This window comes from Chlorocebus sabaeus, chromosome 21 (genome assembly GCF_047675955.1).
Source record: "Chlorocebus sabaeus isolate Y175 chromosome 21, mChlSab1.0.hap1, whole genome shotgun sequence".
Lineage (NCBI taxonomy): Eukaryota > Metazoa > Chordata > Mammalia > Primates > Cercopithecidae > Chlorocebus > Chlorocebus sabaeus.
Window position 1 is genome coordinate 76,218,553 of NC_132924.1, and position 15,575 is coordinate 76,234,127.

At 38.5% G+C, this 15,575-nt stretch overlaps 1 protein-coding gene across 17 annotated transcripts in view; it reads right to left on the reverse strand.

The window, feature by feature from the left end:
* Positions 1–15,575, reverse strand: part of FBXL13 (F-box and leucine rich repeat protein 13) — a 286,030-nt gene that overhangs the window by 249,213 nt on the left and 21,242 nt on the right. For 8 of the 17 annotated variants that reach the window (XR_012090383.1, XM_007982429.3, XM_073009201.1 and 5 more), the window contains exon 3: positions 15,480–15,570. The exons of 3 other annotated variants lie outside the window; for them this stretch is intronic. Coding sequence is in view for 7 of the 14 variants with exons in the window: in XM_007982429.3 (XP_007980620.2) it covers positions 15,480–15,570 (91 nt within the window). In the remaining 7 variants the exon portion in view is untranslated. Of the gene's footprint in view, positions 1–6,962; positions 7,480–15,479; positions 15,571–15,575 lie in introns of those variants that run through there. 6 more of the 17 variants (XM_073009205.1, XM_038004345.2, XM_038004343.2 and 3 more) reach the window with 5 other exon arrangements.

The window sequence follows — 15,575 nt, forward strand, 5'->3', positions numbered from 1 at the left end:
AAAAACATCCTAAATGGTAAAGACCATCGATGCTATGAAGAAACTGCATCAATTAACAGGCAAAATAACCAGCTAACATCATAATGACAGGATCAAATTCAAACATAACAATATTAACTCTAAGTGTAAATGGGCTAAATACCCCAATTAAAAGATACAAACTAACAAACTAGATAAAGAGTCAAGACCCATCAAGTGTGTTGTATTCAGGAGACCCATCTCATGTGCAAAGATGCACATAGGCTCAAAATAAAGGGATGGAGGAAGATCTACCAAGCAAATGAAAAGCAAAAAAAAAAAAAGCAGGGGTCGCAATCCTAGTCTGATAGAACAGACTTTAAACCAACAAAGATCAAAAAGAGACAAAGAAGGCCATTACATATTGGTAAAGGGATCAATTCAACAAGAAGAGCTAACTATCCTAAATATATATGCATCCAATACAGGAGCATCCAGACTCATAAAGCAAGTCCTTAGAGACCTACAAAGAGACTTAGAACCCCACACAATAATAATGGGAGATTTTAACACCCCACTGTCAATATTAGACAGATCAACGAGACAGAAGGTTAACAAGGATATTCAGGACTTGAACTCAGCTCTGGACCAAGCAGACCTAAGAGACATCTACAGAACTTTACACCCCAAGTCAACAGAAAATACGTTCTTCTCAGCACCACATCATAGTTATTCTAAAATTGACCACATAATTGGTAGTAAAATAATCCTCAGCAAATGTAAAAGAACAGAGATCACAAAAAACTGTCTCTCAGACCACAGTGCAATCAAATTAGAACTCAGGATTAAGAAACTCACTCAAAACTGCACAACTACATGGAAACTGAACAACCAGCTCCTGAATGACTACTGGCTAAATAACAAAATTAAGGCAAAAATAAACATGTTCTTTGAAACCAATGAGAACAAAGATACAATGTACCAGAATCTCTGGGACACATTTAAAGCAGTGTGTAGAGGGAAATTTATAGCACTAAATACCCACAACAGACAGTGGGAAAGATCTAAAATCGACACCCTAACATCACAATTAAAAGAACTAGAGAAGCAAGAGCAAACAAATTAAAAAGCTAGCTGAAGGCAAGAAATAACTAAGATCAGAGCAGAACTGATCAGTAGGAGATAGAGACACAAAAAACCCTTCAAAAAATCAATGAATCCAGGAGCTGGTTTTTTGAAAAGATCAACAAAATTGATAAACTGATAGCAAGACTAATAAAGAAGAGAGAAGAATCAAATAGATGCAATAAAAAATGATGAAGGAGATATCACCACCGATCCCACAGAAATACAAACTACCATCAGAGAATACTATCAACACCTCTACACAAATAAACTAGGAAATCTAGAAGAATTCAATAAATTCCTGGACACATACACCCTCCCAAGACTAAACCAGGAAGAAATTGAATCTCTGAACAGACCAATAACAGGTTCTGAAATTGAGGCAATAATAGCCTACCCACCAAAAAAACTCCAGGACCAAACGGATTCACAGCCAAATTCTACCAGAAGTACAAACAGGAGCTGGTACCATTGCTTCTGAAACTATTTCAATCAATAGAAAAAGACAGAATCCTCCCTAACTCTTTTTATGAGGCTAGCATCATCCTGATACAAAAGCCTGGTAGAGACAAAACAAAAAAAAGAGAATTTTAGACCAATATCCCCGATGAACATCGATGCAAAAATCCTCAATAAAATACTGGCAAACTAAATCCAGCAGCACATCAAAAAGCTTATCCATTATGACCAAGGTGGCTTCATCCCTGGGATGCAAGGCTGGTTCAACATATGCAAATCAGTAAACATAATCCATCACATAAACAGAACCAATGACAAAAACCACATGACTATCTCAATAGAAGCAGAAAAGGCCTTTGACAAAATTCAAAAGCCCTCCATGCTAAAAACTCTCAATAAACTAGGTATCAATGGAACATATCTCAAAATAATAAGAGCTCTTTATGACAAACCCACAGCCAATATCCTACCGAATGGGCAAAAACTGGAAGCATTCCTTCTGAAAATCAGCACAAGACAAGCATGCCCTCTCTCACCACTGCTATTCAACAAGTTTTGGAAGTTCTTCTGGCTAGGGCAATCAGGCAAGAGAAAGACATAAAGGGTATCCAATTAGGAAAAGAGGAAGTCAAATTGTCTCCGTTTGCAGATGACATGATTGTACATTTAGAAAAACCTATCGTCTTAGTCCACAATCTCCTTAAGCTGATAAGCAACTTCAGCAAAGTCTCAGGATACAAAATCAATTTGCAAAAATCACAAGAATTCCTATACACCAATAACAGACAAACAGAGAGCCAAATCATGAATGAACTCTCATTCACAGTTACCACAAAGAGAATAAAATACCTAGGAATACAACTTGCAAGGGATGTGAAGGACCTCTTCAAGAAGAACTACAAACCACTGCTCAACACAATAAAAGAGGACATAAACAAATGGAAAAACATTCCATGCTCATTCACAGGAAGAATCAATATCGTGAAAATGACCATACTACCCATGGTAATTTACAGATGCAAGGCTATCCCCATCAAGCTACCAATGACTTTCATTACAGAATTGGAAAAAACTACTTTAAATTTCATATGGAACCAAAAAAGAGCCCACATAGCCAAGACAATCTTGAGCAAAAAGAACAAAGCTGGAGGCATCACACTATCTGACTTCAAACTATACTACAAGGTTACAGTAACCAAAACAGCATGGTACTGGTACCAAAACAGACATATAGACCAAAAGAACAGAACAGAGCCCTCAGAAATAATACCACACATCTACAACCATCTGACCTTTGACAAACCTGACAAAAACAAGCAATGGGGAAAGGGTTCTCTATTTAATAAACTGTGCTGAAAAAACTGGCTAGCCAATTGTAGAAAGCTGAAACTGGATCCCTTCCTTACACCTTAGACAAAAATTAACTCAAGATGGATTAAAGACTTAAATGTAAGACCTAAAACCATAAAAACCCTAGAAGAAAACCTAGGCAATACCATTCAGGACATGGGCATGGGCAAAGACTTCACGACTAAAACACCAAAAGCAATGGCAACAAAAGCCAAAATAGACATATGGGATCTAATTGAACTAAAGAGCTTCTGTAGAGCAAAAGAAACCATCGTAAGAGTGAACAGGCAACCTATAGAATGGGAGAAAATCTTTGCAATCTACCCATCTGACAAAGGACTAATATCCAGAATCTATAAAGAACTTAAACAAATGTACAAGAAAAAAGCAACCCTATCAGAAAGTGGGCAAAGGATATGAACAGACACTTCTCAAAAGAAGACATTTATGCAGCCAAAAAACATACGAAAAAAGCTCATCTTGGCCGGGCGTGGTGGCTCACACCTGTAATCCCAGCACTTTGGGAGGCCGAGGCGGGCGGATCACAAGGTCAGGAGATCGAGACCACGGTGAAACCCCTCCTCCACTAAAAATACAAAAAATTAGCCGGGCACGGTGGCGGGCGCCTGTAGCCCCAGCTACTCAGGAGGCTGAGGTGGGAGAATGGCATGATCCCGGGAGGCGGAGCCTGCAGTGAGCCCAGATCGTGCCACTGCACTCCAGCCAGGGGGACAGAGCAAGACTCCGTCTCAAAAAAAAAAAAAAAAAAAAAAAAAAGCTCATCATCACTGGTCATCAGAGAAATGCAAATCAAAACCACAATGAGATACCATCTCATGCCCGTTAGAATGGGGATCTTTAAAAAGTCAGGAAACAACAGATGCTGGAGAGGATGTGGAGAAACAGAAATGCTTTTACAGTGTTGGTGGGAGTGCAAATTAGTTCAACCATTGTGGAAGACAGTGTGGCGATTCCTCAAGGATCTAGAACTAGAAATACCATTTGACCCAGCAATCCCATTACTGGGTATATACCCAAAGGATTATAAATCATGCTACTATAAAGACACATGCACACATATGTTTATTATGGCACCTCTGTTGCCCAGGCCAGAGTCCAGTGGCGTGATCTCAGCTCACTGCAACCTCTGCCTTCCGGGTTCGGGCAATTCTCCTGCCTCAGTCTCCCATGTAGCTGGGATTACAGGTGTGTGCCACCACACCCAGCTAATTTTTTTGCATTTTTAGTAAAGATGGGGTTTCACCATGTTGGCCAGGCTGGTCTTGAACTCTTGACCTCAGGTGATCCACCTGCCTCGGCCTCCCAAAGTGCTAGGATTACAGGTGTGAGCCACCACACCCAAGCTGAATATACACATCTTAAAAGCAAAAAGAATTGCATAATCTTCTTAAACTGCATTCACTAGTCTTTTTGTTAGTGGTTCTGTGGTAATGTTATTCAGAAATCATTATATGCGCATGGTAGGATATAACTAATAAGGAATTATATTAAGATCTCTAAGAGTCAAAATTCATTTAGTGGTTCAACCAGATCATGTGTGCTCCCTGATGTGATGCACTAGGAAAAACACAACAGCTCTATACAATATTCTTGTCACCAAAAAAAGTTGGTAGTGGGTAACCTGAATGAAATCAAACATCTAGATTTAAATACCAGCTTGCAGGAAATATAGGAAACAGAGCAAGTAAAAAGACGCTAGAGGAAGCAGTGAGAATGTGGGACATTTTACAAGGCAAATTATCTGTTTCCTTCAATAAATAAGTCACATGGGGAAAAAATAAGACAAGGAGAATTCCTGTCCATTACAAGAGACGTTAGATAAATAACAACCAAGGGCAATATGCAGACTCTGTATGGATTCTGATTTGAACAGAGCCACATGTAAAATGGCATTTTTGAGACACTCTGGGAAACTCAAATATAGAATATGCATCTGAATATAATCAGGACTAGATGACATTTAGGAATTATTGTTATTCATTCATAAGACAGTAGCACTGTGTTTCTATTTTCTAAAAATATAGTATCTTATTAGAGATGCACACTACCGTATAATATAATTTCTGGGATCTGCTTTCTAATACTCTGGCAAAAATGAAGGGAGAGAGAAGAAATTAACAAGATTGGCAAAATGCCGATTATTGTTCAAGTTAGATGATGAGTGATCATTATGGTATTCCTTCTACTTTTGTGTTGTATTAAAATGTTTCCATAATAAAAAGATTTTTAAAATTTTATATATGCTTTCTCTTGTAGTTAGAAGGCCCATCTGGAGATTTCATTTCCTAAGAAATGAGAACCAAGTCTGTGAAGTTCATTTCCTCCTTACAATAGTTGATTCTTTCATCTTGGAACAGTCGAAACAATGAAATTGTCTTTCCTTCTACTGTTAGGAGAGCAGTTCCTACTTTTTCTTTACTATTTGACTTACTCACAGTTTGCTGTATTCACTCTTCCTTAAGTAAAGAGACATATTTATCCTTTATAAATAGGCACTGATAAAAAAAAAATTCAGCCAAATTAAATGTAAAGGAATTTAATTGAGCAATGAACAATTCATGAATTAGGCAGCCCCCAGAATCACAGCAGATTCACAGAGACTCCAGTGCAGTCACGTGGTGGAACAAGATTAATAGACAAAAAAAGGGAAATGACATGCTGAAATCGAAAGTGAGGTACAGAACAGCTGGACTGGTTACAGATTGGTGTTTGCCTTATTTGAACACAGTCTGAACACTCAGCAGTGTATGAATGGTTGCTGGGATTGGCCAAGACTCAGCTATTGATACAGGTGCATACTCCTAGTTAGGTTTTCAGTCTTGTCTACCTATTAAGCTAGGCTGCAGTTCATCCACAAAAACTCAAATATAGAAGCAGGGAATCCTTCTCAGGCCACATTTAGTTCACTTTAACAACTCACTGCTTTGGGTCAGTTTCTCAATTTTGAGAGATTGACCAAAACTTTAATTATCAATGTCACTATCACCATTGTAAAAGTAGTTATTTGGTCTTGAAACACACTGGGAAACAGTGTGTTTTGTAGAGCACTGAGTTTTGCAAAGGTAAAAACAAGTATGAGTAGAGGTACCCTTTATGGGTATCTCTTTATGCTGGAATGTCCTATTTACTGGAGAAAAACAAAACCTGGTCTGTTCTAGGATCTATGTGTTTCTGTAAAGTCTTAATTTGATTATGTCACATTTAGCATGAGTGACCCCATTTTAGTTTGGTTTGGCCTGTTGGGGGCCTAGTGAATGAGCTTAGTCCAAAACAATGGCCTCCTATAACTTTGTTTAAAAAAGATTCCCCCTTTTTGGTTAGGCTCTCACTTAGGTAAAAGTGTGACCACAATTGAAGGCCTTAGTGCCACTCTCAGTTACCATCATTTTGGGTTTCCAGTCTCACCACATCATTCATAGGTTATAGTATCCTCAGGGTCACACATTTCTTTCAGCTCTTGTCTTTCCATTTGAGGAAGACCATTTGACATTCTAGAGATGGCTGCATACAAGCATTTAAAACCTTCAAGAGAATACAGTGCACCAGGGAGACTATTATTATGACTCTTGGGAGGATAATACCAAGAGTTTAGAGTATGCTCCTCACCCAGGGTACCCATAAACCAAACCACCTAAAATTAAATAGATTAAAGAATGAGCTGGATAAAGAGTCTACTTGTTTTAAGTGGTCTTTTCATTAATTCTCTACAACTGAATTTTTATAATCTACATTTGATGTATTTCTCCACAGGCCACAAGCATCAGAATCTGTTTACCCAATTCTATTATTTAGCATAACTTTCACAAGAGAATTTAAAGTCTGTTGTGTAACAATAGACTTTACATTAGGATCTGCTATACAGCCTACCATGAGGGATACATTTCTAATTATTGCCTCTTTTATTCTAAACCACGGAAAAAGGACCCAACAAATGATGTCCTTCTAGAATAGTGAAGGCCTCCTGGCAATGTTCTATTTAACCCATGATGTGGGTTAAGAGGAGTTTTGACTAATTATGAGGCGATATATGTACCATTAAAGTTTCTCACCTATGTTGGGCCTTCATCTTTTATCCATCAAAGTATAAAGTTATTCATGTATAAGTCTGGCTGCAAAATCCTTCACGAATGAAAGTATACCCTATAAGTGCACATAATAGACCTCCTCTTCATTTCTATTGGCTATAGAGGCATAAATAAGGAAAAAATATTCAAAGATTAGAGTCTCATAGTAGTAGATGTCTTGATCTGTGATCTCGGGAAAAGTTGTTTACATCAAGGATGTCTTCTTCTTCTGGGGAGAAACTTTCTTGGTTAGTTTTACCTTAAGGGTTCCAATGGGTGTACAGTTCCAAGAGTGTGGAGGGACCCTTCTCAGTTGTGAGATTATGCACTCAAGGTTCAAGGTTCCAAAGTTTTGTTGCAGTGTGGATGGTAAGCACAGTGTTTCTCTGATGTTCTCAAAAGATCCAATCTTCAGGTTCTAGATTGTGAAGCAGTTGATTGTCCTCAATGAACCATAAAAACTTTCTTTACCGGGTGAAAATATACTGTGGCATAATAATTACTGTAACATAAAACATGCATTGAAAATGACAGTTGAATGAACTCCCTTTATAAATGTTTAAATGACCCATCAGATAGCCAAACGTACCTGAAGGTTTGATTATCTTCCCAGGATTATGGAACCAAACACTGGTTTTAAACTATTTTTGAAATTTATAAGTCATTATATCAATATATTCAATTTTGGTGATTTTATTTTTTCCATGATGAGTCATGGAATGCAGAGCCTTTAATAACAAAAGCTTTAAGGGTTCAGGAAGGACAGGATAGCCTTCCTGGTCTTCCATGAGTCTATGTTTAATATTGGACTTATGTCCTCTTGAATACCAGTTGTTTTTCCAATTTAAATTCATAGCAGTGATAACTAATGGTTATCATAGGCAATTAGACTTAGACTATGGAGTTCAAATTGTATATCTAATCAATTTCAGTATCAGCTGGTTTAACATTAAAATCTTGGCAAAGTATTTTCTTGGTATTTAATTAATTTTTTGTTTTACTTGGGTTAGCAGTTTTATACAAGGAAATTTGGTTATTTCTGTGGTAGACAATAACTTAACATAATAACCATAATTATGGTTGATAGTATATACTCAGACATATTAGAATTTTAGAAATCTTATACATTTTTTTGTTTGAGATGGAGTCTTGCTCTGTCACCCAGGCTGGAGTGGAGGCAAGATCTTGCCTCACTACAACCTCCACCTCCTGGGTTCAAGTGATTCTTCTGCCTCAGCCTCCCAAGTAGCTGGGATTACAGGTGCTCACCACCATGCCTAATTTTTTGTAGCTTTAATAGAGATGGGGTTTCACCATGTTGGCCAGGCTGGTCTCAAACTCCTGGCCTCAGGTGATCTGCCTTCCTCGGTCTCCCAAAGTGTTGGGATTACAGGCATAAGCCACCGTGCCTGGCCCCATACAATTTTAGAACATACATTAATATCATTCACTAAAATATAACCTGAAGATTAAACATTATTTTTATTTTGACAACGCTTCCCATGTAACTTAACATGTTAAATAATTCTGTTTACCTCTCTTTTGGATGCTTCAGGGGCCCTCTGTAGCATTCCAAAGTTAGAGGTCAGAAAAGACCATTTTAAAGCTGAATTTTGGGAAGCCTATTAAATATTGGGAAGCCTATTAAATATGTTAAAGTTTTAAAACACTTGATATTATGAACTAGAATTCCAGGTCACCATAAGTCATTCATTTAGCCAAAATGATGACTCAAAAAATTTTTAAAAGGCAAAAACCTTTACTCACTGATAGAGGGAAGACTTAGATTTCCAAACAATCTGTCTTTTGTCTTTCTTTCTTTTTTTTTTTTTTTTTTTTGGTAGCGTATTTAAAAGGCAAACAAAACAAAAATTTTTCATTATCTTCTAATATTACATGAAAATCTTGTTCAAAAGAGAAAGTCAAATTTCATTAGTGGACTTGCATTAGTGGACTATTAATGTCAACCCCAATTTTTAATAAAACCTCACAGACAAATCTATCCAATCTTAATCAGTTTGACCATAAGGTGAGATTTTCATAAACCTTTTATAACACTTTACCAGTTTTTGTTAAAGAGCAGATTAGTGCTTTAAGAAAAACCTGCTGTGCTTTTATTTCAATATTCAATATACAGAAAAACTGAACAATACACCTTTAAATTTAGTCAATATTTTCACACATAGAATTTCTTTTACAAAGTTAATTTTTACAAACCTTCCACAACTTGTTCAAACCTTTAGCTTTATTCTATTTAATTTAAAACAGTCCTTTAACCCTCAAACTAGGTAAAAATTTGCATTCTCATGCATTCTTACAATCTCTTACCAAAAACACGTTTCATTCTCCTCACACACCTTGCATGTAAACCTAGTTTTTCAGTAGTCTTAGTTACATGTTATAATGGTAATTCTTAGCAACTTTCACTTTGGGTACATAAATTTTCTTTTATGAATCCTTTCATGACTTACATAGACCATCTACAATGTGCGTGGTCTTTCTGACTTGTCCTAAACATCCCTCTTTTTAAACAACCAGTCATTTTACTTTAGGACAAGAATTTACTATACAAGATCCTTCCTTATATAAAATCTCTTTTCTTTATAACCTTCTTTTCGTAGCTAGGTGGCATGGCTAATTCCACATATCCCCAGGCCTTATTTAAAATTTAATGTCTCCAAGATAAATTGAGCAATTTTCAAGGGTCAAAGCAGTTTATGGCCTTAAAAATATTAAGCAAACCTAATACCTGGCCTGCATAATTTAGACGAAATGTATTTATTTATCAATAATCTTTAAAGCTGTTTTTATTTCCCAAAGATGACCAAAATTACATGAACTAAAAGGCATTAAAGTTTTTATTTTTGTTTCAAAATATTTAAGTACTCTTTTTGTTTAAACCAATTAGAGTTCTTTTATACAAACACTACACACACACAACACATATATAACTACACAGACAGACCAAAGAAGATTACTACAGTAGTTGTAAGATTCTCCATTTGCCAGTTTTTAAGTTTCTTAATTAGATTACTGGCTTTAGGGTGGAGTTCTCGGAAGAACAGGGCCAAGAAAGGGTCTCTGGTGCCTCGTGTTTTTCCCAAGGAGGTCCCAGGCTCTGAGAGCTTGAATATCCACTTTTAATTAAGCTGACTTTTAACCACAGCACTCTTTAATAAAGTCCTTTTAAAATTTCTTATTACCCGACTTTAGGCAGGCCAAAGAGCTGATACTTCTGGCTTTTAAACTTTACCCAAGGTAACCTCACAGGTGCTCTGAGAAAGGAAAATTCAAAACAGTTCGTGGAGGGGAAGAGAATCAAAAAATGGCAAAGGTCACCCAAATATCAATCAGAAAGGCTCATCCCCTAAGCTAGGGATTGAATTCTGAACCTGGGCCACCATTGTGAAAAGAGAAAGCATGGCCACGTGGCTATAAGATCAAGCTCCTAAACACGTAACTGACCAGTTTGCTGGGTCGTCTTGAACAACAGGCTTATGAGGTTTTGGGCACACATTTTATCCTAAGGTACCCCTCTTTATAACAAAACAATACAGAAAGATACACAAAGCACATCAGATTCACTAGAGCTTAAGACAAGCCTCAGATTTCTTTTTTGTATGAATCAAAACTTTACATAGGAGATAACAGTGATTTTTACCATTCATTTAAACATTTTGCACAAAGAAAAAGAGGGAAAAAGCCAGAAATCTGACTGGTAAGAAATTCTTACCCTTTCACTGGCATGCTAGGCTTCTGGGCTCTCTTACCCTTTCCCTGAGCAGCTCTAGTGACCCAGCTTGCCACACCATCGCCCTGGGGGCCAAGCTGCATCATAAAAGAAAATGATCTTTTCTCGTTTTGGCCAGAACAAAACACATATGATAAAACACAGACATTAGCCACTCTGTTTAGCACCCAATATCAAACTGGTTAGGCTTAAATTTGCCCTCCGATGGCCCCTGTCATCTTCAATCCAACCTCCAACTAGGAGTTTCAGCACATGGTCTCTGGGCAAGATGGCTGCCCTGAGTAACAGAAGAGATACGAAAGGAAAGGAAGAGAAAGAAAAGTATTGCCTGTGGCAAGATGGGGAAGGTGAAGAGCTCAGGGAGGCCAGAGCAAGACCCATTCATTGCAGTGATACTGAAAAGTTCAGGAGGCCACTTATCAGTAGTGAAGGGATCTTTTCCAGCAATCCCATCAGCTCCCAAGATTCCCCTTTTGGGGAGGAAAAAGCTTCCCATGTCCCATGGTCCTGTACATGCCTAATACTGTCACCTATAGCAGTCAGCAAAAAGTATAAGACAGATTAATCAAAAGAGAATAGCAGTTAACATCCCATAGCACCAAACCTGTTCTTAACTGAAAGAGACTTTACTGAGAGCCCTTATTTTTAAACATACTTAATTGCATTGTTGTACATTTGGAACATTCCACTGTAAGTTATCTTTAGTAAGATTTTGCCATTTCTGTAAGACTATGCTGCCTCCCAGGCCTAATGTAAGCTGGAAGGAACTTAGTTTTCCGGAAATTAAGGATCTCATTTTTACTTAAAATATTGGCTTGACTCTCAGGGTCTCTTGATTAACTGAGCCAATGATTTTTCCTACCTAAGCATGCAAGAAAAATGAAACAAAGGGGTAGAACATAAAAATCCCTGTGAATTTTCAAAAGTCAAGTTTTATAATCCTGCAATATTACTGCTTACTATCAGTTCCTTTCTGAACCAGTCAGGTGTAAGAGACCTCTAACTGGATCCAAGCCAATTAATTCCCAGATCAAATCCATTCCTGGACCCAGCTCAGTTTCTGTCATGACTTCCAAACCCTGTTTGGATCAGAAATTGGCTCAAAGAAACTTGGAGAGGTCAAAACACAAATCTGTGGAGCTCTGAAATCCAAGAGAGAGCTTATCCACAATCCCCAGCTGCTCTGAGAGATCAGTGAACACAAGTGGGTCCTGCAGGTATCTTGCTTGTTCAGTTCACTCAGCACTCCTGGGGGTTGCCAGAAGCTCTACTTCAGATCCCACTTCTGACACCATCTGATTAAAGAAAAACTTTAGCCAAATAAAATTTAATGGAGTTTAATTGAACAACGAAAAATTCACAAGTCAGGTAGTCCCCAGAATCACAGCAGATTCACAGAGACTCCAGTACAGCCACCTTGTGGAAGATTTATAGACCAAAAAGGAGAAATGATGTACAGAAATCGGAAGTAAGGTACAGAACAGCTAGATTGGTTACAGATTGATGTTTGCCGTTACAGATTGATGTTTGCCTTGTTTGAACACAGTTTGAACACTTCAGCGGTGTATGAATGATTTAAGTATGGCTGCTGGGATTGGCCAAGTCTCAGCTATAGTTATAGGTACATACTCCTAGTTAGGTTTTCAATCTTGTCTACCTATTAAGCTAGGTTGCAGTTCTTCCACAAGAACTCAAATATAGAAGTACAGAGTCCTTCTCAGGACATATTTAGATCACTTTAACAGCACATATAGGCAGTCCTCACTGTGCAGAACTGTGCAGTGTAAGACTGAAAAACCCTGCAATTAAGCAATCAGTAATTAATGGGAAAAATTATAGTTATTCATGACCCTTGAAGTTTTCTGTTAAAACATTAAAAATCATTTTACTGCCAGTTATAATGGTATGGAAAACTACATAGGAAAGGCATATGAAAAAAAAGTAAAACCAATATTCATTTAGTATACTATACATTTTCTTTAAGAGATGAGGTCTCACTATGTTGCCCAGGTTAGTTTCAAACTCCTGGCCTCAAGCAATTATCCTACCTCAGCCTCCTAAGTACATGGGGGTACAAGTGCATGCCACTGTGCCTGGCTTTAGAGTATATACTTTAAAACATCAAAAACATTGAGGATTAAAGTGTTTTGCTTCTTTGTAGAAAAAAACTTTTCATTTTTCTCTAAGGGTGGAGAAATGAATTAAGCTAGATCCAACCTAGGTTGAGCCCTCTAACAAGCAACACTAGGACACCTGGAGATTCACATTTTCATGTCTAACCTTAACAAATATTCCCCTCATTGCTTTTGCAAAGCCCTATCTCATTTCTATTATTTCCAACTTATTATATGAAGTGGGCACCTTTTCTATGCCTTGGCAAACTGTCATAACTCTAAGTTTGGATCAGCTTTTAATATTTTAACTTCTGCATTTTCAACACCATGAAATATATCTAACAATTCCCTTTTGCTTTGTTTTTTTTTTTTGAGATGGAGTTTCATTCTTGTCACCCAGGCTGGAATGCAGTGGCGCGATCTCAGCTCACTGCAACCTTTTCCTCCTGGGTTCAAGTGATTCTCCTGGCTCACCCTCCCGAGTAGCTGGGATTACAGGTGCCCGCCATCACGCCCAGCTAGTTTTTGTTTTTTTGGTAGAGACAGGATTTCACCATGTTGGCCAGGCTGGTCTCAAGCTCCTGACCTCAGGTGATCTGCCTGCCTCAGCTTCCCAAAGTGGGATTACAGGCATGAACCAACACACCCAGCCAACAATTCCTTTTCTAATAAAACTTTAGGTTTAAAGTAGCTATGATGTCTCTTGACATTCTCTGCAGTTTTTGTTTGTTTGTTTTCTGAGATGGAGTACTGCTCTTGTCGCCCAGGCTGGAGCGCAGTGGTGCAATCTTGGCTCATTGCAACCTCCACCTCTTAGGTTCAAGTGATTCTCCTGCCTCAGCCTCCTGAGTAGCTGGGATTACAGGTGCCCACCACCATGCACAGCTAATTTTTGTACTTTTAGTAGATACGGCGTTTCGCCATGTTGGCCAGGCTGGTCTCAAACTCCTGACCTCAGGTGATCCACCCGCCTTGGCCTCCCAAAGTGCTGCAATTAGAGGTGTGAGCCACCACACCCGGCCAGAATTATCTGCAGTTTTTAAATGATTCCCTATGGGCTTCTAGCTGGACACTGGACAGCTGGCCTGACTTTATATAAGGTCCTTGTCATAATATTGACGATAGGGTTTACCACTCTAAATCAGTGGCTTTCAAAAACTTTAGTATATTTTAGCAATGGCTGTCAAGCTTTACTCAAGCAAAATCATACTGAAACCAAAACTATTTTGGAGTACAGGGGTAGGCATACAGGACCCAGAATCCTGTCCCCTAGGCCTCTCCCTCAGCTCCTGAGGTTGTCCCCAAACAGTTCCAAAAACACAGTAATTTGCAGATATCTGCACTCCATAGTAGATCGAAAGTCTGTGGTTAATAAAGTACAGGAAAAACACCCACACACCATGATGCAGATCAACTAGGATGGGACACATGGGATCTGCCCAATGTACCGGTGCCTCAGAATCATCTCAGCCCTCTAATTGTTTCTCTGTTGTTTCCAGTGTTACTCACCACCCATCCTTCTAAACAGATACCTCAAATTGTTTCTGACTCTCAGCCCCCATCTTGAACATGGCTTTGATTCCACTTTTCAACATCCAACTTCAATAGCAACTCCCAAGACCCGCCTGGGCCTACCAAACTACAGCCCTGTAATCAAGAGGTATCACGCACGGGCCAAGCGCAATGGCTCACACCTGTAATCCTAGCACTTTGGGAGGCTGAGGCAGGTGGATTGCCTGAGGTCAGGAGTTCGAGACCAGCCTGGGCAACATGGTGAAACCCTGTTTCTACTAAAATACAAAAAAATTATATTTTAGTGGCAAGGCAGCATGCATCTGTAATCCCAGCTACTCGAAAGGCTAAGACAGGAGAATCGCTTGAACCCGGGAGGCGGAGGCTGCAGTGAGCCGGGATCGCGCCATTGCACTCCAGCCCAGGCATTCAGAGCAAGACTCCGTCTGGGGAAAAAAAAAAAGAGGTATCACACATGGTTCCACACATATCTAATGTGTGCTAGTATTTCTCTCTTCACGTTCCTTTTGCTCTGTTAGCCTCCCTTAAATGAGCTTTGTTCTAAAGTCTTCATGTCCTGAATTATTTCCTTGCCCTCTTTACAAGATCAAAACCAGTTGCTGGCACTAGTTTTCAGTAACAATGAGATCTGGCTTTTAAGTTGAATGTCATTAATATTTTGGTCATGTCATTATGAGCATGATTCCCTATAACCTAATCTGAGAAGACAGATAGCAGAGAGAATGGGCAGTGGAATGGAATACAGAAGGAAGCAGATTAGAAAGGAAATAAAACATCCTCTTGTAAAGCTTTCCATAATGCTATTTTTATCTTTATAAAGATGCATGGGAGAAGGAGAAAGAGGAAAGGGGGAAAACTTAATGGAAAGATTGTATCAGAAAGAGAAGGAACAAATGCCTTTGTAAATACTTCCTGGAAATTTGGGAAGGTTACTATGGGTGTGGCTTTGCATGCGTTTGTGTATGTGTGTGGCTATTCCTTCACTTTTCTCGGTGCCCCCAATACCAAAAACAGTCTGACCTCACACCTCCCATAAAATACATTTGGAAAATTCCATCAAAGTTTAAAATATATATTTGCATATTCTCGGTTAGTAATAATTACCAGCTGATCATCCAATTCAAAAAGTTGTTCCAGGTAAGTTTCAGACAATCTTCGAATGTTTGGTTTCATTGATGGAGCAATGCACATATCCCTTTA